The sequence below is a fragment of the Mesoplodon mirus genome (assembly GCF_964341445.2).
Source record: "Mesoplodon mirus genome assembly, chromosome: 2".
Classification (NCBI taxonomy): domain Eukaryota; kingdom Metazoa; phylum Chordata; class Mammalia; order Artiodactyla; family Ziphiidae; genus Mesoplodon; species Mesoplodon mirus.
In genome coordinates this window covers 66,676,566-66,703,577 of record NC_138977.1, presented here as the reverse complement: position 1 = coordinate 66,703,577, position 27,012 = coordinate 66,676,566, and the positions used below count along the sequence as shown (strand labels likewise).

General features: G+C 45.4%; 2 protein-coding genes across 5 annotated transcripts in view; one reads left to right on the top strand and one right to left on the bottom strand.

The window, feature by feature from the left end:
* LOC309812881 (uncharacterized protein) overlaps positions 1-13,588 on the bottom strand; it is a 126,044-nt gene extending 112,456 nt beyond the window's left edge. For 2 of the 3 annotated variants that reach the window (XR_014295411.1, XM_082637163.1), the window contains exons 1-3: positions 13,283-13,588; positions 9,673-9,778; positions 8,395-8,549 (exon numbers count right to left, since the gene is read on the bottom strand). Coding sequence is in view for 1 of the 3 variants with exons in the window: in XM_082637163.1 (XP_082493289.1) it covers positions 8,395-8,549; positions 9,673-9,778; positions 13,283-13,336 (315 nt within the window). In the remaining 2 variants the exon portion in view is untranslated. Of the gene's footprint in view, positions 1-8,394; positions 8,550-9,672; positions 10,667-13,282 lie in introns of those variants that run through there. The other variant, XR_014295412.1, reaches the window with a different exon arrangement.
* PLAC9 (placenta associated 9) lies at positions 8,543-25,796 on the top strand. Of its 2 annotated transcripts, none has more exons than XM_082637183.1 (4): positions 8,543-8,925; positions 19,805-19,902; positions 21,048-21,176; positions 21,668-25,796. In XM_082637183.1, exons 1-4 carry the CDS (start codon positions 8,862-8,864, stop codon positions 21,731-21,733), a joined length of 357 nt encoding a protein of 118 aa, XP_082493309.1. In that variant the 5' UTR covers positions 8,543-8,861; the 3' UTR covers positions 21,734-25,796. The 2 variants fall into 2 exon arrangements, with proteins under 2 accessions (XP_082493309.1, XP_082493310.1); XM_082637184.1 differs by having other exon boundaries at positions 21,048-21,189.
* Positions 25,797-27,012: the final 1,216 nt, after the last annotated feature.

The following is a 27,012-nucleotide window of genomic DNA, read 5'->3' as shown; positions in this document are numbered from 1 at the left end:
GCTGATTTTAAAATGTGCAGATCTGGATAGACATTTTTCCAAAGAAGACATAGAGATGGTCAACAGACACATGAAAAGATGCTTAACATCATTAATCATGAGGGAAATGCAAATCAAACCACAATGAGATATTATTTCCCACTGTCAGAATGGCTATTGTCAAAAAGGGAACAGGGGCTTCCCTGGTGGCGCAGTGGTTGAGAGTCTGCCTGCAAATGCAGGGGAAACGGGTTCGAGCCCTGGTCTGGGAGGATCCCACATGCCGCGGAGCAGCTGGGCCCGTGAGCCACAACTACTGAGCCTGCGCGTCTGGAGCCTGTGCTCCACAACAAGAGAGGCTGCAATAGTGAGAGGCCCACGCACCATGATGAAGAGTGGCCCCTGCTTGCCACAACTAGAGAAAGCCCTTGCACAGAAACTAAGACCCAACACAGCAAAAAATAAATTTAAAAAAAAAAAGGAACAAATAACAAGCATTGGCAAGGATGTGGAGAAAAGGGAAATTCATTTACTATAACATTTCCTTAGTACACCATATGTCATCTGTGTGTTTCATTGTCTAAGTGAAACTGTAAAGTCAAAGTGTATACACATATAAAATTGTTGTAGACATTGGCAAATGGCCCTCCACAAAGGCTGTACAAATTTGTATTCCCAACAACAGTCAATGAGGCTTACATCATGGAAAGGTAGAGCCGTCAGAAGAAACAAATTTGAGGAGATAGGTCATTTTAGGCCCACTGGAGCCTGAAAAGATGATCCTCAGCCCAGAGGACTGGGAGAAGGGCTACCTCCACCAGGCTGAGGATGGGTATAATAGTGACCTCCCCACAAGATACTCATTAGTTGCAAAAGGGAAAGCAGTAATTTGGCAATGGAAAAACCTGGCAGACATCACCTTTATCACATCGTCTTTTCAAAGGTAACATCACCAATAATAAGACAGAGCAATATCATAAGTGTCTTCTGATGTGGTGCACTGGAGGAACACAACATCACTCATACGAGATTCTCAACAAAAGTGCATAAACTCAAACTCTTCATGAAAAAGTTCAAGTTGAGGGACATTCTACAAAATAATTGGACAATATTCTTCAGAAGTGTCAAGGTTATGAAGACAAAACTCACTAGCCTGGACTCTTAAAACTGTCAAATTATGAGAGACAAAAAAAAAGACAGGAGCTGTTCTAGATTAAAGAAGCCTAAAGAGACATGACAACTGAATCAATGCGGGATCCTGGATCACATCCTGGGCCAGAAAAAGAACAGTAGTGAGACAACTGGCAACATATGAATAAAGTCTGTAGCTTCTTTAATAGCATTGTATTAATGTTAATTTCCTGACTTTGATAATTCTACTGCAGTTCATAAGATGTTAATATGTGGGGAAGCTGGTGAAAAATATTCAATAACTCGCTGTATTATTTTTGTAAATCTAAACTTATTTCAAAACAAAAAGTTTTTTTTAAAAAAAAGAAGAGGGTTGGCATGATTGAGTCATCCTTCAGCCAAAAACCCTGCCGGCACCTCTGCCTACGGCACAAAGGCTGACTCTCCTGAGAGTGGCATTCGAGGCTCTCAATAATCTGGCCAAACATCACCCCAGACTTATGGCTCCCCACTCTCCTGTAAACCACTCACACCCCACTAATCTCCATGGCACACAGTACCTCTTGCTTAGCAAAACCCTACTCATGTTCAAAGGCTCCCTTCATGGGGCCTTAACTCTGCACTTACTTCAGGAAGCAGAGTCAGCAGCTGGCTCTTACTTGGTCAGCAGTTGACTTTCCTGACTCCCTGTGTAATAGGGAACAACAAATCTGACTCCATACTGGATCTGTTTCTTTTTCTTTAACCTTTGTATTCTACCGCTTTTGCTACACGTTAATCGCTAAAGGGATGTGGGCTATACATTAAAGTATACATAATAGCCCATCTCTGAAAACCCTGCCTGCCATGCCTGAGGGTTAAGCTAAAATACCTTTGTTTAAGCTCACAGGAAACATCCTGACCAAGCCCACCTGTGAATGGCTCCAGGAATGAAGAAATGAACGCAGCCCCTCCAGAAGTCTGGCCAGAACCAGGAAATATATCTCCTTTTTTTACTTTACATCCTCACCTCCCCCTCTTTGTTCCATAAAAGAAACTAGCATCCAAACCTGGGCAAGATGGTTCTTTGGGAAACTAGTCCATGCAGTCTGCTGGCTTTCTGAATAAAGTCACTATTCCTTGCCCCCAACAACTCCTCTCTCGAATTTATTGGCCTGTCCTGTTGCGAGCAGTGTGAGCTTGTACTTGGTAACACCTGGAAACCCTTAACTCCACCTGAGGGCCTCTGCAGGCCTGTGCATTGCTCACACCCTTTCTACCCTCAGGGAACTCCCAACCTGCAGATAAATAAGGTGATGAAACAACAGTGACCACCTCAGGAAAGCTCTTCAGAGGCAGGCAAGGAAATTCACATTTTCTGCCATGAGGTAGGAGTTATTGTTACCCCCTCTTTGCAACAATGACCTGGCTGGGGAAACAACATAAACAGGCCTGAAAGGGTTAAGCAATCTTGGTTATTCTTTAGCTGTTACTACTAACAAACACTTGTAGCTAGACTCGTCCTTCACAATGCTGATTGCTCTCTGACTCCATGTGAATCACCCTTTGTACCTGGCATTTCTTCTCCCCCTACCCTCCGTTGTAGCACTCTTCATTTCAGAAAGAAGGTCATGGTGATAACTTCAGGGACACCAGACCTGGTTGCTGAGCCACCTGACGCCAGCTTTGGCCATGAACTTGCAGAAGAAAAGAAATGCAAGACCTTCATTACTTTGAGCCTTATCACCTACCCCAGACCAGGAGCCCCGGGCTATATAACCTTTCCCTATTCCCCAGGGAAGGGGGCACAGTTCTTGAGGCTCTAGCCTACTGTGTTTCCCTTTTGCCTGGCAACAGGATAAAGCTACTCTTTTCTACTGCCTCCAAACTGTCTCAGTATTTCTATTCGGCATTGGTGGACAGGGAGCCAAGATTCTGGCATCAACCACATTTAAAGGACCAGCTCGCCCTCCCTCAGGGAGTGAGCAAGGACACCCATTACTTGTTCTCACTCCCTCATGCTGCAGCACAAGTCCCAGTAAAGCCTTGCCTGCAGCACAAGGCCCAGTAAAGCCTTGCCTGAATTTCTTGTCTGCACTCTTATCAATTTCTATTGATTAAAGAGTCCAAGAACCCAGGAGTCCAAGAACACACAAGGAATGTTCTCAGTTTATATTTTACCCCAACTCCGGTCTCAAGGAGCAAAATGAGATCATCTCCCTAGAGAACATTGCAGACAAGGTTCTCACAGAACTAGGGGAAATGCCAATTGACTACCTACCCTCCCAAGCCCACAAAGATCCCGGAGTCATAAATGAACACATTCTTGGGAAATGTCTATGGCTTTAACAATGAACTGAATTAACACTGAGCAAAGTGAATCTGTGCAAAGATATCTCAGAACTGAGCAGGTGGACCCTGTTAGGCTGTTTTCCTCCACCTTTAATGTGGATTCATCACACTTCAAAAAACACTGGGTGGAAAACTGCTCTTGCCAACCTCTGGGATAACCACAGAACCCTGCTCATACAGTACCAGCCGAGATTAACTGAGAAACAAGCATGTGGTGCTTGGAACAGCGCCTGACGCAAAGTCGGAATCAATGAATGTCAGCATCAATGAATGTTGGCCTTTACGACTATAATTATTGATATAATAGTTGTTAACATTAGGCCTCTACCCCCATCCCCACTTCACTCCTCCCTGTACCCGGCAGATTTCCCTATCTTCCTACATCTTCCCCTACCTGGGAGAATTTGGGACTGCTTGCCAGAAAGGGGGTAGATTTTTTAAAAAAACAAAAACCTTCTTAAATCTCACCTTATTAGGTCCCCCACACCTTCCATCCCCTACAGAGGCATCTATAGCCACACTCCACTGGTTCACTCTCTCTGCCTGTAACTTGTGTGGCCCTGGGCTAGCAGCCCTGCTCCATCTGTGCCGAGAGGGGGTGGCCGGGCCCATGCGGGGCTGAAGGCTGCCTGGAACTGGTCTTATCTGAACCAAGACAAGAAGACAAGGAGGCTTTGTGTGGCTCCAACCCTCCCAGCCACTGAGGCCCTTTCAGTGGATGGCCCCTCTCTCCCGCCTCCAGCCCCAGAGGGATGGCCAGCCCCTACTTCCTGTTTGCCTTGGCCCCTTGCCTTTGGGTGTGGACTAGGAGAACAAACCCTGCCAGATGCCCTCTGCCCCCATTTTCCGCACAACACGGCCAGGCTGGGAGGCCGTGCACATCCTGCAGCGTTTCCTATGGGGGCACTGGCACCCTGGGAGCAAATCCCCACATTTCTATGTGACCTTAGGCCACCACCTAACTTCTCCAAGCCTCAAAGTGTGTGTGCTCACCGTGGATCTTGGTGCTACCTGCCAGGGTGACAGAAGCATTAGAGGAAAGGAAAGCTTGCACATTATGGCACTTCAACTATGCAGGCAGTTAGGGGTCATCTCCCCCTAACTGCTTAAGGACTCGCCACTCTGAGCCCACAAATACCCGATTTGTCCTCTTCCACCTCCACCTCCACCTCCCTCCAGATTTCCTCACTACTTAGTTACTCACCTGGGGCCTGATAATGCTTAAGAGAGTGAGTTTTAGAATCAGATCCACCTGCCTTCCAACCTGGGCTCTGCAGCCATCTGACCTAATCAAATATATCTTATCTGAAGAGGAGATAAAGACACCTTCCTTTTAGGTTTCTTGGGGCAATGATTAAATGAAATAACATATGGACAGCCTGAGCACAACCTGTTTCAAAGAAGTTTAGCAAATATCAGAGTAATAATAAATAATGATACTTCATTGTCAACAGCCCCAACTGGCCACCAACTTGCTTTGAGGCCCAGCATATGGTTGGCATATTTACCTAGTTTCCCCTATTTTTAACTTCATTGGTCATTTCTAGAGAACACTGGAAGGAGGACATTAGCAAACTGGATCCTTATCATCCTGCCCAGAAGTTTTCCTCCATATGTTTGGGCTGGCTTCTGTTGGTATCAGGAAATAAATTGATTGCCAAACACTTATCTTAAATCAAGCCCATTTATTGAGTAATTCAAGTAGTTCTTTTAGCTCTACTGGATTTTTTGAGAAAGCAATAGAATCTTCTACTAATATCAGTATTTTGTCTCCTTTACGATAACTATTCTTTTCACTAGTACTTTATTGCATCATTCAGACTACAGATAATTAATAGTGGTGATGGATGGTGTCTTTACCTCATTCCTGGCTTCATAAAGGATGCCACTCTCCTTTCTCCTGCAGGTATGTGCAAACCAGTTGTGTAAGGTAAAAGTAGTTATCTTATGAAGAAAATGTACTTTTATTTTCTTTATTTCTACCTCTTAGAGTTTGTTGTTGTTTTTAAGTCTGGGATGGCTACTTAATTTCATAAAATAATAGTTTCAGTATTTATTGAAATGATAAGCTTATTTTAGTTTTGTTTCTCTGACCTTATAACAGACATGATGGTGAGAGATTTTTTTGGACCTCCACTTGGGAATCAATAGCTAAACCAACAACTTGTTTTATGTTCAAATTAGTGGCTAAAGGATGGACTATGCAATAAAGAGCAGGCTATTTAGATGTCCATGTGGGAAAATAATTTAAGCTTGAATCGCTCCTTGGATCCACATAAAAATTCTAGAAGTATTAGAGGTTACATCTTTTAAAAAACTTTAAGCTATTTGAAGAAAATGTTGGAAAATACTTTTATAGTCCTGATGGGAGGAATCATAAGCAAGTTGTAAAATCTAGAAACCATAAAAGAAAATATTGAGAAATTTGGCTACCTAAATAAATATATAAAACTTCTGTATGATGAAAGATATCACAAAGACAATAGAAGAATGGAAGAAAACATTGCCAACATATCTATCAGGCATTACTGGATTAATAATCAGAATATGTAAAGAAAAGAGGGAAAAATAGAAAAAAGTATTTGACTAGGCAAATAAAGCTCATCTTCACTCAATAAATAGCATGTAAATAGAAGCAAAAGGGTAACATTTTTTTCATCATCAAACTGTAAAAATATCAAAAGATAAATATTCAGTGTTGGAGAATGTACAGGGCTGCCAGATCTACTTCAGCTCTTCCCACTCCAGATGTATTTTATGTAAATGGCGCCCCCTGCAGCACAACTGCAACATAAACTACAATGTAACTGGGTGCGCCTTGGAGCCTTGCTCTCAGTGCCCCGCCCCTCCTTTGGGCTTAGTAAGAGCCTTTGGCATATCTAGCAAAATTTAAAAGGCCCTCTGAATCACTGATTCCTCTTCCAGGAAAAAGGCCTTTCAGAAATACAGAATTATGTAATATATACATAAAGATATACGCAAAAGGATGTTCACTGAAGCATGCTTTACATTGGAAAAAAACACAAGGAAACAAACTCCATGTCCATCAACAGGGGATCATCTGGACAAATAATAGTGCCTTCAATCATGAGATATTTTGCCTGTCTCAGATTTAGGTGTACTAACAGAGAATGATCTTTAAGATTTGGTGTTATGACTGAGATGAACATGAAGGTGAAAGCAAATCCCAAAAATATATTATTTAATCCTATGTTTATATATTTGTGTCTGAATTTATATTAGATCGATAGGGAATGCACAGACAAGGAGCTGGAAGAGTCCACCAAGCTGAGGGAACTTGACTGGAATTGAGACAGGCTGGGAACTGGGACCTGGGACCCAGGACTCTTTGCTGCAGTGCTTGCACCTGGACGAATGTCTCCTCCAGCAACATAATACAAAGAAACTATACGGGACTAAAAATAACTGCACGCATGGGCAGTTGGGGCAAATTAGGAACAACAAAATACAAAAGGACCAAAACGCAACTGCCACGTCTGAGGAACCGGGAGCAAAAGCAGGGTACTATGCATGTGCCCTGCACTCAGCACCACCAAGGGGGTGGGCAGACCACCTGACCACCCCTCCAGCAAGACCCCTGGACCCACCGCTACCCTCACGCCACATAAGGAACCAGCTCAGCCTCCCCTCCCCCCCAGGGAGTACGCAAGGGAAACTGTTACTTGTTTTCACTCCCTTGTGCTGCAGCACCAGTCCCAGTAAAGCCTTGCCTGAACTTCTTGTCTGGCTTCTTATCAATTTCTGTTAAGAAGGCCAAGAAGCCTGGTCTGTAACAGAATCACCTGGTAGGGGGAGTTTGTGACAGGAAGGAGTTTTACCCTGCATGCTTTATTACATTTGTGCCTCTACCACAATAAGAAAGTATTGTATATATGTTGTTTTTATTGCAAATTCAAAATATTAGGCAGCCCACTCATTCTGAGCTGCAAAGCTGTGGGTTTAACTGTTCTTTGACAACTTCCTACTGAGGTAAACTACCAAGGAAGTCCTATTACCAAGTGTGAAAACTTCTTGGCATTTCTGAAATAAATCCTTCTTTTGAGCTAGTTCATGTGGGCATCCCAATTCCCAAGAGAGCTTTTTAAAAATTTAGATCCAAGTCTCTGTCCAAGATCTGCTGACTCAAAACCTGAATTTCTGTTCCTGAGGCTATTATCTGGAGGAAGAAGTGAGAAGGAGGGATTATTGCTTAGTGTGGTGGCTATATTTGTACAATTGCACAGCCACAGTCAGTAATAGAGAAGGCAGAGGTGCAGCCTTGATCTGCAAGGGCTCCAGTTAACCCTAAAGGGGCCCCTTGATGGATAAGAACATACTCCTGGGCTTGGCGATGAAGGGGCTCCACTGGCAGCCAGGACATGCACTCAAGGCTCTGCAGTGCAGATGTTAGGGCTGTGGCTTTTGCTTTTTGTTTTCCCAAATCTTAACTTTTTTTTTTTGTTCATGTGTTGAGTGGGTGTGTCCCATAGGTGAAGGTTCAACTACTGTGTTTTAAACTGGAGGGAGGTGGAGATGATTTGAAGTTAACTGAAAAACCCACCTAGCCCTTACTCTGGGTTTGCTTAGAATGGAGAAAGTACCCGGCTCTCACTAATACGTTGTATCAATATATTATTATCTACCAGTAACAGAACTGGATTCAAATCCTGACTCCACATTACACCAGGTGTGTGACTATTGGCAAGGGTCTTAACATCTCTAAGCCTCAATTTCTTGGTCTGCAGAATGGACGTAATGATGCACTCCTGATGGGGCTGCAGTGAAGATCAGAGAGATGGCGTATGTGGAATAAATCAAACAAAGCTTAGTTACTGTTCATTAATACTAGGGTGGTCACTAGACCACGTACTCCTCAAGTGCAGACATGTGAATATAAGAATTATTTCGTTTTCTCCCCCCTCCAAACTTTACCTAACACTAACTAGTACCGACCTTAAGTATGTGCTGAACACTCTGTCCGATGTCATGAGAGTTGATTACTTGTTCCTGGTGGGCAGAGAAAAGCTTCCACACTCCGTGCAGTCTGGAATTCAGACCCCGTGCCACAGGTGTGGGTGGCACTTCTCTCGAAACTGCAGTCCGCCCGTCTGTGAAATGGGCTCATAACGGATCACTGGACCCCCGGCTGCATCGCCCACTCTTCTGCGCTCGGGCCCGGGGGAGGCGCGTGGGCTCAGAGCGCGGCCCCTTCCAGGGGAGGCGCCCAGCCTGGCGCGTCGCCCCTCCGCCCGCGGGGTCTCTGGAGGGGGCGGGCTCGCTCGAGCCAGAAAGCCCGGAGCCGCCCAGGAATCTTGGCGGGGACTGCGAGCATTTCCTCCCGGGCGGGCCGGCGCGATCCCGGGGAGGGCGGGGAGGGCGGGAGCGGGCAGACACGGCGCTGCGCTCCGCCAGCCGGCAGCATGCGGCCCCTGCTCTGCGCGCTGGCCGGGCTTGCCCTGCTCCGCGCCTCGGGTGCCTTCACCGGTGAGTGGGGCCCGGGCGCGGGGCGAGGGTCGGGGAGACCGCGGACCGAGAGGAAGGAGCAGGAGAGAGGGAGGGAAGAGGGAGGGAGATGGGAACGAAGCCAGATGGAGAGGGATGGAGAAAGAGGGAGATGCAGGGAGGGAGAGAGATAAATAGATGATGAGAGAAATTGGAGAGAAAGATGGAGACAAAAAAGGCAGAGAGATAAAGGCAGAGGAACAGAGAGAATTACAAAGGAGAGAGGGAAGAATACAGAGAGCAAGGGAGAGGCTGGGACAGAAAGAAACTTTGGAGGTAGACAGATGGGTCTGAATTATGAATGAGGATAGAGAGAAAGAGGAGTTTGAGAGGCAAACGGAACAAGAAGGAAGGAAATAGAGGAACTAAAATGGCAAGAGAAAGGGGGTGGGGGAGAGAGAAAGGGTGAGAGGATACTGAGGAAGAGAGGCCGATTTGAGAGACACAAAAAGGGAGAGAGGGAGTGGAGAAACCCACTGCCCCAGGTCGACAGGAAAGAGAGGAGGAGACCAGGATCACCAGGTGGATGGTCAAGTCTGCAGGGTGGGGCAGCCCCGGCTCCCCACCCTCCAGACCAGCCCTGCCCAGAGGGCCTGCAGAGACACCCAGGCCTGGTTTTCCTGGGGGCATTTCCTGGGAAGCGGAGCTCCAACAAGCAGAGGACCCAGGCCTGGCCCAGCACAGCCGGTCAGGGCCCAGGCAGGCGGCCCCTGGAGGCTGCGGTTTTACCTGCCAGGTAGTCTGAGGGGCTTCTGCAGTCTGTGGAGGAGGCAGTTGTCAGCCTTTTGGAGAGCTTCCCTGAGGGCCCGAGCTGCCTTGGGTGGGTGGGAGGAGGCTGCGGGAAGGAGAGGCCCTCTGGGTGCTCCACTGGCTGGGTTCCTTGCTGTGCCGTCCCTTCTACCCTTCCCTGACAGCAGTCTTAGTGCTGCTCCTTCACAGGTGAGGCTCGGACAAGGTGGCTGCAGATAGACTTACTGTGTACACAGGTGTTCCTTCCACCACCCCAAGACTGCACTTTATAGGGCACTTTACACAGCACTTTACAAGCCACGTTCCCATTTACCCAAGGTCTCTTGCTGGCCTCAACCAGAGGTAGCTGATGCCCATCCCAGTTGTACGGGTGGGCGAGGGGAAGGCTCAGTCTCTCCAGGCATCCAGGGACCCTGCCCCCTCAGCCAGGCCCTTGTCCACACTTAAGGCTGCTCCCCCATCAACCTGGAGCCGGTGGCTATGAGTCATCCTGCCCTGGATTAAGATGGAAGCTCCCCTGACCCCTGGCCCAGCCCCTTTCAGGCACAGGGAACTGTGGGAGTGAGCATCCAGGGAAAGGGTTGAGGCCAGTCTTGATCCTGGGCAGCCCCTGGCTGAGTGAACTTGGGTGAGTCATGTCTCACCCAAATAGCTTCACCTCTCTGAAGCTATTTCCTCTTCTGTAACGTGGGGAGAATGGTACCCACCAGCAGAGCTGGATGAAAGGGAAGTACCCAGCATGGAACACCTGTCAACACACATTGGCTCCTTCTCTCGTCCCCTCGGACAGCTCCACTGAGCTCTCTGAGGCCCAGTTCTCCACTGAGGTTGGCTAAGAAGGACCAGCAACCCTTTCCTCACAGTCTTCGTGAGGAGCGTCTGGGACCATGCAGCACAGAGCCCCGCCCAGGTGCTGTCCTTTTTCCCTGCCTCCACGCCCCGCTCCATCTTGCTGGAGTCCCCACCTCCAGGAGCTGAGGGGACAAAGCCGAGTCTGTGCTCCCCCAGAGGGAGGAGCTGGCCACCCGCAGTGGCAGACTTTTTGTGGCCCCTTTAGCTATGACTGGTATATACATTTTAGCTTAAAGCCATTTTTAAACATTATTTTCCTCCTGATCATCTTCATTGCTCCAGATTAAGAAAAAAAAAAGAGGAGAGTATAAACATATTAATGTAATTTCACACTGAGTTCACACATTTTTGTGTATAACCTTTCAGACTTCAGACAATATACCATGGTTTTTCTTAACTGTTGATTATCAAATCTGTTGGATATAAGCACAGAATAGAGACCTAGAGATTGTCATACTGAGTGAAGTAAGTCAGACAGAGAAAGACAAATATGATATTGCTTATATGCGGGATCTAAAAGAAAATGATAAAAATGAACTTGTTTATAAAACAGAAACAGACTCACAGACTTAGAGAACTACGAACTTATGGTTGGGAGGTGGGGGAGGGATACTTAGGGAGTTTGGGAGTGACATGTACATACTGCTGTATTTAAAATGGATACCCAACAAGGACCTATTGTACAGCACAGGGAACGCTGCTCAATATTATGTAACAACCTAAATGGGAAAAGAATTTGAAAAAGAATAATGAAGAATAGAATAGTATAGTGAACCCCCATGTGCCCATCACTCTGTTTCAACAAGAATGGATTCCTGACAGATCTGGATTCATCTATCATCCCCACCTTCTCTCCCCTCCCTCAGATTATTTTAAAGGAAATTCCAGGCATTATATATTTTTATCTGTAAGTATTGCCTTATGTATTTCTAAAAGATAAATAATCTTTTAATAACAATACCATTATCACTCCCTAAAAATGGACAATAATTGTGTAATGTCATCAAATATCCAGTCAGCGTTCAACTGTCCCTGATTGTGTGATGTTTTTATATTTGGTTTGTTTGATCCAAATAAGGTACACACGTTGCTTTTGGTTGATATATCTGTTAAGTTTCTTTTAGTAAGTTTTAAATTTCTTTAGTAAGTTCTTTTTCCCCTCTATTTTCTTAAAATTTATTTCTTGAAGAAACTGGGTTGTTAGTCTTATAAAGTTTTTCCCATTTAAATTTTAGCTGATTGCATCCCCCAGGTGTCATTTAAATTGTTCTCTCCCCTCTATTGTCTATAAACTGGTAGTTAGATCTAGAAGCTTCAGCTAATTCCAGTTAGGTTTTTTTTTTTTTTTTGCAAGAATACTTTAAGATGGTTTATTGATTTAATTTTCATTTCTTTGATTACTACCAAGGTTGGATTTTTCTTCAAAGGCATATTGGTCATTTCTGCTAATTCTTGTGAATTGTCTTAGACTTTTCCATCGTGGTACTGGGATTTTTTCATATCGATCTATAAAAGTTCTTTATGTGTTGAGTGAAGCAGACTGTTTTGTGCTACTTGTAGAGAATTTTTTTTTTAAGTTAAGGCTTCAGTTAAGTTCCTTTCCTATTTTGCTATCAGAGGGATATCAAGTCCTAGAGCCTAGTCCTATTAGCCATTCTCACCCATGCCTTGGGGCCCACGGGGGGAAGCTCTCACTGTCCACCACCATTCCAGGTCTCTGTGGACGTCTGTCTTCCATTGGGATTCTGCTTTTTGCTTTGGGTGGAAGAGGAAGACGCTGAAGGGCTATGGTGAGGATCACTGCATTTCTTCTTACAAAAATGGATGGAGGGGCTTCCTTGGTGGCGCAGTGGTTGAGAGTCCCCCTGCCGATGCAGGGGACACGGGTTCGTGCCCCAGTCCGGGAAGCTCCCACATGCCGTGGAACGGCTGTGCCCGTGAGCCATGGCCGCTGAGCCTACGCATCTGGAGCCTGTGCTCCGCAATGGGAGAGGCCACAACAGTGAGAGGCCCGCATACCACACACACACACAAAAAGGATGTTGTGGGGAGTGAACCTCTCAAAGACAATTTGATCCAACGTACACAGTTGGGCTCTTGTCGGGCCTCAAGACAGGTACAAAGATGTCACGTGTATAGGTCCCCTTTGCCCCATTCCTGTCCAGCCCCTCATTTTACAAAGGAGGCAGCTGAGACCCCCAAGATAGGAGGCCCTTAACTCATCACAGAACTGCCAGAACATAGTATAGACAGTGTCTTGCAGGTAGGATTCAAATCCTGTCCCCACTACCTACTAGCAGTGTAGTCTTGGGCATGTTACTCAACCTCTTTGATCTCTGGTTTTCTAATCTATAAAAAACTGGTAAGAGTACTGAGCTCACAGATAGAATTAAATGAGTTAATGCATGTAAGCACTCAACAAAAAGCTTGGCCCATAATAACCGATCACAAATTGACAGTAGCTTCAAATATAGAGTATGGTTGTGCCCATTCTAAAGGTGAAGAAACTAAGGATCCAGCAAGTGGGATTGGCTTGTAACAGAGCCCAGAGGGCCCGGTCAGCCCTGAGCCCTCTGTGTGCTTGTTGGAGAAGCCCCTCCCAAGCATGCCTTGGACCCCTGCACAGGTATAGTCCTAGACCAGATGCCTCCCCATCTTGAGGAGACCTGGTCAGAGTGATCTAGCAAAGAGCACTGGCTCCAGGTGGAGAGGCAGGGCTGCAGGGGCTTTCACTGACCTGCTTAGTCTCCAGTCCACCTGGTGAATGACCTACGTGGCATTTGCACATCATCTGGCAGTTCCATTCCAAGGCAACTTCAAATGCAGGATCCCCTTGGATCAACACAGCAGTCCCACCAAGTAGACAGAGCAGGGCAGATCCCTCACAGACGAAGCTGAGTTAGAAGCAAAGAACACAGTTCAGTGGAGGTGGGACCGTGCCTCTGACTCCCAAACTTGTGTTCTGTGCACAGTGTGTGGAGAGAGGTTTATCCTGGATGGCTTCCTAGACCTCAGCATGGTGGGGGTTTAGGAATGTTCTAGTACTTTATAACCCAGTGGATTATAAAACACCATATTCCAAGGTAGAAGGAATCTGGTTTCCTGGATGGCCTTGGAGAGCGGAGCTGCCTGCCAGCCCTGACCATTAGCCAGTCCACCTCTGAACTGATATGTGAGAAAGAAATAAATACATGTGTGACTGAGGGGGGCTCTTTGTTGCAGCAGCTCAGCTTGTATCCTCACTTAACCAGATGCCGACTCTATTGGACTGACATTGGTAAGCTCTCAGAGTGATCAGCAAGGCTCAAATCCATATCTGGAAAATGACCAGAGAACAAGGGAGACAGAACGTATCACTCCCAAAACAAAACAAAAATGTTCCTTAGCATCTGAGTTCCCTCTTAGCGGGCTCAAGTGTCCTTCTCCTGTTTCAGCCAGAGCACATCCATAGACTAGAGTTCTTCGTATAGTTGTTTGAAAATAGTGTTCTTCCGATTAAAAAAAAAAAAAAAACACCTCTGATGGTTTGGAATGAAGCAAAAATTTAAATACCAATATCAAATGTGGTCAAAGTTAGGGCTTCCCTGGTGGTGCAGTGGTTGAGAGTCCGCCTGCCGATGCAGGGGACACGGGTTCGTGCCCCGGTCCAGGAAGATCCCACATGCTGCGGAGAGGCTGGGCCCGTGAGCCATGGCCGCTGAGTCTGCGCGTCTGGAGCCTGTGCTCCACAACGGGAGAGGCCACAACAGTGAGAGGCCCGTGTACCGCAAATGTGGTCAAATTTATTATACTATTATATTGACTGTGGTCAAATAGAATTAACCCCCAAGTGTCAAGTGTGGCTGGTCAAAGCAGCACCTTTCAGGGTCAGAAATCTTTTGAGTTGTGTACGCCTTCCTAGTATTCAGATCCAGAAACAAAAGGTCTCCTATGCCTGTCAGTGGGGCGGGGTGGGAGGGGGGAGGCCCAGTGGCCATGTCCCTTTAACTGGAGAGGTTAGCCTGGAGCCTGCACTGGGCCTCCCGTCTCCACTGGCAGCCTGCTCTCACCATGTTCCACCCACGCCCGCCGTCCAGGGTGCACATAGGCCCTGAGCGGAAGCCAGGCCAGAGAAAACAACCTTGCATCCAAGAAGGTCCATTTCCCAACTGGCCAGGTCAGGGAGGGTGGGATCGAAGGAGGGAAGGGAGCACCGGGAACCACAGCCTTGGCCGCCCATGGTCAGTCGTGATAATCCTTCAGCTTCCCCCACTCTGCCTCTGGTCTGAACCTCCCCAAAGCCCCGTGAAACTGGCGTTATTGTGAGCCCCTTTCTACTGGAGAGGAAGCACGAAGCAAAGGGAGTCCTTGCCCAGTTCTCGCCTTGCTGGAGCTTCTGGGCCAAGAAGCAACTTGTCCTTGACTCATCCTGGTTCGGTCTTTGTAGCTAATTTTTGAGGCCTGAAAGACAGAGGCAGACCTTGGATGAGCTGCATCTGGCAGTGCCTCCGCCCCCGCCCCCAAACCCCTGTTAGAGAGGAAGCAGCAGAGGCTCAGGGAAAAGAAAGTTCCCACGGGCCCGCACCAATTCATGGCTGGGAACGGAGGTGCGTTTTCTGCCATCATGCGCTGAGGTCAATGCCATGAGCACCCACGTGGGGGAGGGAGCAGCAGCGCAGGGTGGCCTGGCTCTGCCCCAGCTCTCTCTCAGCAGAGCTCCTCGGGAGGCCTGGATGAGCTCACAGACAGTTGTGCAGTGCAGCCCAGGGCGCAGTTGTGTCCAGATGTGATGGATTAGTGCCGTGTGATGTGGAGAGCAACCTCAGCCCAGCCTCTTCCCTGGAGGGGTTTGGGAGCCAAGTGAGACCTCATCGCTGACACGTAGAGAACAGGATGTTTTAGGCTGAGAGAGGGAGCAGATTCATGTTGTTCCTGACTTCGAGAGCTGGCAGGGCCCCAGTTGGCCGGCAGGGTCATGTTGCTTCCTCTTGGCCTAAGCTGGGAGGAGGGGGAAGAGTACTCTAGGGTCTGGGAGGGGTCAGGTGGGACTCAGGGGAAAGTCTTGGCCTAAGGCCCCTGGGCGGAGCTTGCAGAGGGTGGATGTGGGCCCTGACCTAGACCGGGACAGACCCCCTCTTCCCTGACAGCCCTCTATTTGGGTGAAAACAGCTCTGCCTGCCCCCTCGAAGTCTTTTCTCTCTAGCTGAGCACCCCAGTTTTTTCAGCTGACACAAAGGAGTCAAAATCTGGAGTCCCTTCACGGTGGCCCCCTTTAGCCCTGCCTCTGCCTCTGCCTGTCAAAAGCCTTCTCACGAAGAATGGCCCAGAATGGAGCCCAGCCCTCCAGGTGGGGTCTCTCAGACCACCCCCGCCCCCCGACACCCATCCTGAACATTTTGTATCAATGCACGAAGCCCGTGGCTTCTGCTTTTTGCTAACAACCCTATCAGAGAACTGGCTTTTATTATGGAAAATTTCAAGCCATATATACAAAAGTAGAGAGAATAGCAGAATTAACCCCATGTCCGCATCACCCAATTTCAACAGTTACCAATCTCGGCCCATCTTGTTTGCTCAATACTCCCACCCATGCCTCCTCCCACTCCCAGGCCTGGATTATCTTGAAGTAAAGCCAAGACATCATAGCATTTTACCTATAAATATTTTCAGTAGAGATCTCTAAAAGTCTCCCTTAAAAACAATAACCAAAGTTATAACATCCCCTCCCTCCCTAAAGTCAACAAGAACACCATTGTTGTTGTTGTTCTTGTTTGCGGTCCGCGGGCCTCTCACTGCTGTGGCCTCTCCCGTTGCGGAGCACAGGCTCCGGACGCGCAGACTCAGCGGCCATGGCTCACAGGCCCAGCCGCTCTGCGGTACGTGGGATCCTCCCGGACCGGGGCACGAACCCGTGTCCCCTGCATCGGCAGGCGGACTCTCCACCACTGCGCCACCAGGGAAGCCCTTTTGTTTTTTTAAATACTTATTTTTATTTATTTTCTTTCTTTTTTTCTTTTGGCTGCATCAGGTCTTAGCTGCGGCATGCAGGATCCTCGTTGCAGTGCACAGGCTCTGTAGTTGTGGTCCGTGGGCTCTGTAGTTTCGCAGGCTCTCTAGTTGAGGCACATGAGCTCAGTAGTTGTGGCGTGCAGGCTTAGTTGCCCCACGGCACGTAGGATCTTAGTTCCCCGACCAGGGATCGAACCTGCGTCCCCTGCATTGGAAGGTGAATTCTTTACCACTGGACCACCAGGGAAGTCCCAAGACCATTGGGTTTTTTTTTTTTTTTAAGTTATTTATTTATTTATTTTTGGCTGCGTTGGGTCTTCGTTGGTGCGTGTGGGCTTTCTGTAGTTGTGGTGAGCAGGGGCTACTCTTCCTTGTGGTGCGCGGGCTTCTCATTGTGGTGGCTTCTCTTGTTGCGGAGCATGGGTTCTAGGCATGCGGGCTTCAGTAGTTGTGGCTTGCAGGCTCTAGAGCGTAGGCTCAGTAGTTGTGGTGCATGGGCTTAGTTGCTCCATGGCATGTGGGATCTTCCCAGACCAGGGCTCGAACCCGTGTCCCCTCCAATGGCAAGCAGATTCTTAACCACTGTGCCACCAGGGAAGTCCACCATTGTTTTTTGAAGAGGTTTTTCTAAGTTCAGTGGATGGACATAATGAAGGGGAGAATGTAAAAACCCAAACTCTTCTCCACAAAAGATGCTCAGAGTGGAAGTTTTGCCCCTGCACTTGGTTCTCGCCCCTGAGTGGAAGAGCTGAGGTCCAGAGAGTTGAGACCAGGGACTCTCAGGGCATGGGGACTCTGGCAGAGCTCCAGAAGGCCAGCTGGCTGAGATGGGGCCAGGGGAAGGCCAGGGTGCCTGGGGTCCAGTCATTTGCTGACTGTGTGATCTTAGACAAGTCACTCAGCCTTCAGAGTTATACATTCATCACCAGCAAAATGGCTCACTATCCTTACCTCAAGACCTGCCAACCTCCTGGGCAACTTTATATGTCACCTCGGGCAACCCAGCCAACATCGAGGTCTTACAAGAGTTTTGCATCTACAAAGATCAAGTCCAATAACTCTTACCCCTGCTCTGCTTCAGATGCCCACAGCCTTGGTATTGTCACTGTGAAGCTGCTCTACCTCTAAAAGCTAAAATTGCAATATCCCTTATCACTTGTTCCTTCTGTTACTCCCATCATCTCACTGAGATCTCCAGTGCCTTCAGCTCCTCCATTTCTCCCAATTATTGGCCCTCTTATTGCCTTCTTCTTCGTTATTCAAGCTAGATGCCAGAGCTCGTCCCCTTAAGCCCTTGCTGGTCGAATCCTCAGTTCCTTTGCACTCTTGTTCTTCACCGCACTCATGCCACAGACTCCCAGGTTTCAGCTCGTCAGCCATCTGTCTTTGCTGCTGACACCCACCTGCTGAGCTGCTATGGGAGGGCTTCCTTGTGATGTCAGGTTGTTCTGCATCATCCTCCTAACTGCCTTCCTCATTCTCCTCATCCCCTTTTGGAGCCCCCTCTTTATTCAAGCTTCTGACCCAGGGGCGTGCTGATACACTGGCTCTCGGAAAACAAACAAAAAAAGCATTTGTCAGTTTCCATGGTAGAAATACTTTCATCATGGCTCCCATTTTAGTGGATGTGTCTAACAACCCACTCACAGAATTCCTGATAATACTTCACAACTCGCTTTCCTCTTTCCTAACCCTACATGAATTTTCAGCAGATGATTCCCCTCTTACTCTACCGAGTGAATAGAGGCCATCAGGTGGGGCTCACTCAACGTCTTGGCCCTTTTTTAAGTAGAACTTTTTTACGCATTTTTGCTGCGTTTCCTCTCTCTTCCTTCCACATGTGACCCCTACCCCCACCACCATTTCTGGATTCCGTGGCCTCACATCTCTTCGGGAAATGCATTCTTTCAGTTCTCCTGGCTTCTTCCTGTCCTCAAGCTATAAGCATGGTTGCGTTTCTTCAATGCTTAAAAACCTGGAAACAACAATAAACACTTATTTACACCTTGTGATCTGATCTCCCTTCCTTCACAGCCAAGCTTCATGGAAATGTTTTCCAGGATCTTAGTTTCCTCCTCCTGAAGTTTCCTTCCCTTCTCATCCCACTGCGACTAGACTTTGCTCTGTCGGCACCTCTTCACTAAAAGCGCTAGGATGGCATTCAGCATCGACTTTTCTGTTGCTCCAAGTCCTTATCTTGCTAGACCTCCATGCTGCTTTAGGCCATGCTGACTGCTTCATCCTTTTGAAAGCTCTTGGCTTCTCCTTGTTTCTGGGGCAGCATCCTCCTTTCTGTGTGTCCGTGTTCTCCAAGGACTCAGCCGACTCAGACGCCCTGCAGGTTATCTCAGAGCCACCAATACTGCAACTTGAGCTCAAAACCCGGGCTCTAAGACTTCTGGTGTGAAGGTTGGTGGTGTAAGGAACCAAGGAGGAGCCAACGTTGGGGAGGAAAATGATGTTGAACAAATTGAACCTCAGATCTTCCGCTTACTAGCTGTGTGACGTTAGACGTATTGTTTCGCCTTTCTGTGCGTCAATTCCCTTATGTGTAAATTGGGGGTAATAATTGGTTGTAGAGGTTGACTGAGTTAACACGTTTGTTTAGCACTCACTCGTGTCAGATGTTACTAACTGGTCACCAATGTCGATTACTATTACTATTGCTACAATAGCTCCATGCATTTTCTTCCTCTCTTCCTACGGTTACTGCCTCCTTTCATCACTTCTTACTCTGATTACTGCAGTAACTTCCTGCCTTCAAAGATGAATCTCTCCAATCCATTCTCTGTATTTTAAAAAATTCACATATGACTGCATGACTCTCCTGTTAAACCCCAAAACAAGCATTGTGATTGGTTTATTAGGGCCCGGCCTTGTTTCCACGATCCACCTCTCCAGTCTCATCTCCCACCCACCCTGTGCTTTCCAGCCACTTCAGGCTTCCTGAGGCTTTGTGCACTGAGCCATGCTATTTCATTCCTATCTTTGCACATGCGGTTCCTTCTGGCTGAAACCTTTCCTCCCTTCCTTTTCTTACCCAGTTCAGGCAGCACCTCCTTGAGGAAGCCGACTTGGGTCTGTAGGAGACCATGGCCAAGTGAGTGAGTGGGGCAACCCTACACTCACACCCTGATCCACACTGAGCCTTCCTCTGCTTCTCTTTGGACTGTTTTTAGGACCCACCTCCCTTGAGCCCCATGTTTGCAGGAGTCTGTAATGTTACAGAGAAACCAAGGGCCCCACAGTGACAAGACTTGTTTTCCTACAGCTGCTGAACCCTTCATCCCCTCCCGAGGAGACCCAGCTCGGACTGCAGGGTGTGACAGACACATGGCTGTCCATGGCCGGTTAGACATCATAGAGGAGGTAATGAGGGTGACCTGAGAGGGCATGCAGCTTCAGGACCACCTGCCAGGCTGGTGGCTTTGGCGGGTTCAGGCCAATCTTGCTTTGGAAAATTGGGGAAATCTTGGCCAATCCTGTTCCCTGGCCACTATGTTAAACATCTCCCTGCCCTACCTGGGCTGTTAGGCTGTCCAGCTCCCAACAGACCCTGCCTCCCCGGGACCTTGCTTCCCACCAGCCAGAGATCTCCCCATAATCACCGGATGAGAAGGTGGAAATTCAATTGCAGTGTTTTGTTACACAGCCACGGTTTGTAACCTGGGGTCCATAAACTTGTGTGGGGGAAAAAAATTGCACTTCATTTTCACAAACCTTTAGCTGAGATTTAGCATTCTCATTCTCTATACATACAGACAACAAACTGCAGGAGTATTAACAGTACTGTGACTTTGTCAGCAATAGAAATCACAGATAACTTCATCCCATTATAGTCATTGTGAATATCTCAATACATTGTTTACTCTAATCAGTATGTCAAAATTTCAGTAGTTGTTAGAACTGGTGTTACTTAAATAAGTTAATAAATACATAAATGTTTATATCAAAATTTAATTTTTAATACTTTAATAATATTTTAATGCAGTTTATACCCTTGGAAATCCTGTATGTTTTTTTTTTTCAATAAAAGCATTTTTCTGATGGTGGTCTGTAGGTTTCACCAGACTGCTAATGGGGTTCATTTGTGAAAAAAGAACCCTGAATGAAGAAAATTTCAAAATCCCAATACTGTCATTTGGCAGAATTGCCACCAGGGGGCGGGGCAACAAAAGGAATGTGAGCTCCCAGTGGTGACATCCTGAAAGGGAAAAAGGAATCCCAGAGTCCCTCCAAGCCCCAAACCAATGACTGGGTAGAACTCCTGAGTGCCAGAGCCAGGAGCAGCCGTAGAGAGTGAGCTCCTAGGATTTTGTTATCTGGGGAACTGAGAGGCAGGCAAGGGCAGAGCCTGAACCAAGAGGACCCAGGTCTCCTGGCACCCAGTTCTCTCCCCGCTGCACCCTACTGGATTTCCAGGTGCTCCTTAGGATGTGGCTGATTAAGTGGGACGTCACCACTCTTGTCCTCTCCTCCTCCTCCTCCTCCCCCAACTTCTCTCCTTGCTCTAGACGGTGGAGAAGACGGTGGAGCACCTGGAGGCAGAAGTGAAAGGCTTGCTGGCTCAGCTGGAGGAGCTGGCCTGGAATCTGCCCCCGGGTCCCTTCAGCCGGATCCCCGACCTCCTCGCAGAGGAGACGGTGAGCAGCTCAGGTAGCAGAGATGACAGCCTCCAGGGCTGGGCAGCAGGGTGGGGACGGCTGCTCCACCCCCATGGTGTAGCCTGGACAAGTCAGGGAGGCTCCAGCTCCTCCTTGGGACAGAAGTGGGAGGCATCCCCCGGGCTCACCCCAAGTGTTCTCTGCCCCCACGCCCGGGGTTGCTGCAGCCCAGCATCGGGTAAGGGCACCTGTTAGAGTTCCACTCTCAGCACCACCCTGACTCAGAGCGGCTGCCTCCTTCCCTGGCCATTTACACACGTCACAGCTCCTACCATCTCCCTTCTACTCCTCTGCCGCCACCAAACCCTATCAGGGAAGCCTGGCATCCCTCTGACTGGCAGCGGAGGGACTGCCACCTGCTCCCTCGAGCCCTGCGTCCTGGCACAGGAGTCCCCAGGGGACTGGGAGGGGAGGGCAGGCAGCCTTCAGCACCCTGTTTGCTCACTCCGAGGCCGCCCCCTTTCTTTCAGATCGCCTTTGAGCACCAGAGCAGGAGCCACCCAACAGCTGGCAGTGATACAACAGCTCTCCTCTGAGAACAGAGCCGTGCGTTCTGGCCTGCCTTCCTCAGCTTTGTGCAAAATGAAAGCTACTCCTTTGGTCCCCTCTGTGTCTGCTGACAGTGACCCCTGCAGCCACAGCCCCTTCTCCATCTGCTCCCATGCGCTGAGGCTCACACCCCCTGCAGGCTCAGACCTGTACTTCCGCCCTCCTTATTTATAGGGGTGGACAGGGCAGGAGTTAGTTCAAGAGGTGGGGCACCTGAGGCGCAGAATCGTAAGGCGACACAGTGGAAGGGCCCTTTGAGTAAACTTGTTACTCAAAATGTGGCCGTAGGTGAACAGAGGTGTCACCTGGAAGCTTATCAAAAATGCAGAATTCGGGGCCCTGCCCAGACCTCCTGAATCATAATCTACATTTTAATGAGATCCCCAGGGAATCTGTGTGCACATTAAAGTTTTAAAAAATGTTTCTGTTGAGATAAAATTCAAAATTTTAACCATTTAAAACAGTACAAATTCAGTGGGTTCATAATGTGTAGTCATCACCACCTTCTAATTCTCATCACCACCTTCTAATTCCAGAAATTTTCATCACCCCCAAAAGAAACCCTGTACCACTAAGCAGTCGCTTCCCATTCCCCCTCCCATCCTCCCTTGGAAACCACTAGTATTTCTGTCTCTGTGGACTTGCCTATGCTGGACATTTCATATAAATGGAATCATACAAAAGTCAGACACAAAGCTTTTTGTGTTTAACTTTTTTTCGCTTAGCATAATGTTTTCAAGGTTTGTCCATGTTGTAGCATGTATCAGTACTTCGTTCCTGTTTATGGCTGAATAATAATATTCCATTTTATGGATATATCACATTTTATTCATCCATTCATCAAATCAGTGGATATTTGGGTTGTTTGAACATTTTGGCTATTATGAATAATGCTATGAACATTCATGTATAAGTTTGTGTGGATATATGTTTTCATTTCTCTTGGGTCTGTAATTAAGAACGAAATTGCTGAGTCAAATAGTAACTCTGTTAAGTTTTTGAAGAACCACCAAACTGTTTTTGCATAGCAACTGTACCAGTTTACATTCCTACCAGCAATGTATATATAAGGTTTTCAATCTTTCCTTATCCTCCCCTACACATCTTATTATAGGCATCACACTAGGTGTGAAGTGGTTATCTTGTGGTTTTAAGTTGCATTTACCTAATGACTAGTGATGCTGAGCATCTTTTCATGTGTTTGTCGGCCACTTGTATGTCTTTTTTGGAGGAAGGTCTATTCAAATCCTTTTCCCATTTTAAAAACTAGGTTGTCTTTTTGCTGTTGAGTTGTAAGAGTTCTTTATGTATTGTGGATACTAGGTTTTTTATCAGATATATGATTTACAAATGCTTTCTCTCATATTCTGGGTTGTCTTTTTATTTTCTTTATAGTGTCCTTTGAAACAACAGTTCTGATGAAATCCAATTTATCTATTTTTATTGTTTTTGTTCCTTGTTGTTTTGGTGTCATATCTAAGAATCCACTGCCACATCCAAGGTTATGAATCATTTAATCCTGTCTTCTAAGATTTTTATAGCTTTAGCTCTTATCTTTAGTTTTTTTAATCTATTTTAGGTTAATGTTTGTATGTGGTGTGAGGTGGGGATTCAGCTTCATTACTTGCACTTAGTTGAAGAGAATATTCTTTCCCCACTGAACGGTCCTGGCACTCTGTCAAAAATCATTTGAGCATAACGTTTAGGTTTACTTCTCAATTCTATCCCATGGTTCTGTATGTCTGTCTTTATGCCGGTATCACACTGTTTGAATTACTATAGCTTTGTGGTAAGTTTTAAAATTAAGAAGTATGAGTTCCCTGACTTTTTTGTTCTTTTCCAAGACTGTTTTGGCTATTTGAGGAACAGTTTCTTGCAATTCCGTATGAATTTTAGGATCAGCCTGTCCACATCAGCAAAAGGCAGTTGAAATTTTGATATGGATTAGATTGAATCTGTAGATCAATTTTTAGAGTATTGCCATCTCCACAACTAAGTCTTCCGATCCATGAGCACAGGATGTTTTGTATTTTTCGTATTTTTCAGTGCATAAGTCTTACACCACCTTGGTTAAATTTATCCTTAAGTATTTTATTCCTTTTGCAATGATCGTAAATGGAATTGTTTTCTTAATTTTACTTTCAGATTGTTCATTGCTAGTGCATGGATATATAAATGACTTTTTTGATTGATCACATATCCTATCCTGCAACTTTGCTGAATTCATTTACTAGCTCTAATGGGTTTTGTGTGGATATTTTAGGATTTTCTATATATAACATTATGTAATCTGTGAATAGAGTTTTACTTCTTACTTTCCAATTTGGATGGCTTTTCTTTTTCTTGCCTAATTACCCTGGCTATAACTTTCAATACAGTGTTGAGTAGTAGTGGCAATAGCAGACATCTTTGTCTTGTTCTTGATCTCAAGGAAAAGCTTTTATTTTTTCACCATTGGGTATGCTTTTCGTAGATGCCCTTTATTTCAGGTTGATAGATTTTCCTTCTGTTTTTAGTTTCTTAGGTTTATTATTATTATATGTGAAAAGATTTTGGGTTTTCTCAAATGCTTTTTCTGCATCAGTTGAGATCATCATGTAGTTTTTAATCCCCCTTCATTCTGTCAATATGTATTACATTGATTTATTTTTTACATATTGAATGCTCTTTGTATTCCTTTGATAAATCCCACTTGGTCATGCTGGATAATCCTTATAATATACTGCTAGATTCAGTCTGATAGTATTTCACTGAGGTTTTTTGCACATTTCTTGTGGCTTTGGTATCAGGGTAATACTGGTCTCACAGAATGAGTTAGGAAGTGTTTCCCCCTCTATTTGGGGGGAAAGAGTTTGAGAAGGATTGGTGTTACTTTTTCTTTAAATGTTTGATAGAATTCATCAGTGAAGGCTCCTGGTTCTGGATTTTTCCTTGTTGGGAGTTTCTGATTACTGATCTCCTCTTATAGGTCTATTCAGACTTTCTATTTCTTCTTGAGTCAAATTTCAGACTTTGTGTGTTTCTAGGAATTTCCCGATTTCATCTAGGTTCTCTAATATGTTGGCATACAGTTGTTAACAGTATTTTCTTATAATCCTTTATTTTACTTCTATGAAGCTGTTAGTAATGTCCTCACTTTCATTTCTGATTTTAGTAATTGAGTCTCCTCTCTCCTTCTCTGTCTAAAGGTTTGTTAATTTTGTTGATCTTTTTGAAACTTTTGTTTCATTGATTCTATTGTTTTTCTAGTCTCTATTTTTCTTATCTGCACTCTAATCTTTATTATTTCCTTCTTTCTGGTTGCTTTGGGTTTAGTTTGCTCTTCTTTTTCTAATTCCTTAAAGTGGGAGGTTAGGCTACTGATTTGAGATTTTTTCTTTTTTAACGTAAGCATTTACAGCTATAGATTTCCCTCTGCGCACTGCTTTCACTGCATCCCATAAGTTTTGGGCTTTCATTTTAATTAATCTCAAAGTATTTCTTAATTTCTCATTAACTCATTGTTCTTTTTAAGCATGTTTAGTTTTCACCTACTTGTAAAATTTCCAGATTTCCTCCTATTTATTTTAAATTTCATTCCATTGTGGTCATAGAAGATACTCTGTATGGTTTGAATCTTCTAAAATTTATTTAGATTCTTTTGTGGTCTATCTGGAGAATTTTCCATGTGAACTTAAAGAAGAATGCATATTCTCTTGTTGGGTGGACAGTTCTATATATGTCTGTTAGGTCTAGTTGATTTACAATGCTGTTCAAGTTTTCTGTTTCCTTGTTTATCTTTTGTCTAATTATTCTATCCAATAGGGAAAGTGAAGTGTTGAAGTCTCCAACTATTATTGTTGGACTATTTCTCCCTTCAATTGTCAGTCTGTTTCAAACTTTCTGGGGATCTACTGTTAGACGCATATATGTTTATAATTGTTATATCTTGATGGGTTAACCATTTTATTAGGATATAACGTCCTTTGCCAATCTCTGCCTCTTAATTGGAGCATTTACTCCATTTATATTTAAAGTAATTACTAATAAATAAAGACTTGTACCATTTTATTATTTGTTTTCTATATCGTAATTTTTTGGCTCTTTAATTCCTCCATTATTGCCACATTTTATGTTAGATGGTTTCAAGTGTACCACTTGATTCCTTCTCCTTTCTTTTACTATTTTTGTTATTTTCTGGGATTACATTAACATCTTAATTTGTAAGTCCAGTTTGAACTAATACCAAGTTTCAATAGTATACAAAAGCTTTGTCTCTCTATATATGTCCTATATAGCTCCATCACCTGCCTTTAATGTTGTTATTGTCACAAATCACGTCCTTATACATTCTGTGCCCATCAACACAGTGTTATAATCCTTGTTTGGTGCAATTATCTTTTAAATCATATAGGAAAAAAAGAAGGGCTAAAAACAAAATAATATATATTAATACTGATGTTTATACTTACCTATGTTTATCTTTACCAATGTTGCATCTCTTCAGGTGGATTTGAATTACTGTCCAGTATCCTTTCATTTCAGTTTGAAGGACTTTCTTTAGCATTTCTCACATGAAAGGTCTACTAGCAAGAACCTGTCTCAATTTTTGTTCACCCAGGAATGTGTTAACTTCTTCATTTTTGAGGACTATTTTGCCAGATATAGGATTCCTGTTAACATTTCTTTTTGCAGCACACTGAATATGTCATCCCACTGCCTTCTAGCCTTTATGGTTTCTGACAAGAAATCAGATGTTAATCTTATTGAAGATCCCTTGTATGTGACAAGTCAGTTCTCTATAGCTGACTTCAGGATTCCTTGTTTTTCAAGTTTGGTTATGATGTGTCTCAAAGTGGATCTTCTTAAAAATATTACTTATGGTTCACTGAGCTCCTGAGATGTGTGGATTAATGTCTTTCATCAAACTTCTAAGCTTTCAGCCACTGTTTCTTCAAGTATTTCTGCTTTCTCTCTTCTCTTCTATGACCTCCATTATGTGTACGTTGGTATACTTCATGATGATGTCCCACAGGGCTTAGGCTCTGTTAATTTTTCTTCATTCTTTTTTCTTTTTATTCCTCAGATTGGGAAATCTCAATTGACCTATCTTCAAGTTTGCCAACTTTCTTCTACCTTCTCAAATCTCTTGAGCCCCTCTAAGTGATATTTAAAATTTTATAATTGTACTTTTCAACTCCAGAATTTCTATTAGGTTCCTTTGTATAACTTCCTTTTATTGACATTCTCTATTTGGTGAGACATCATTCTCTTAGTTTCCTTTGGT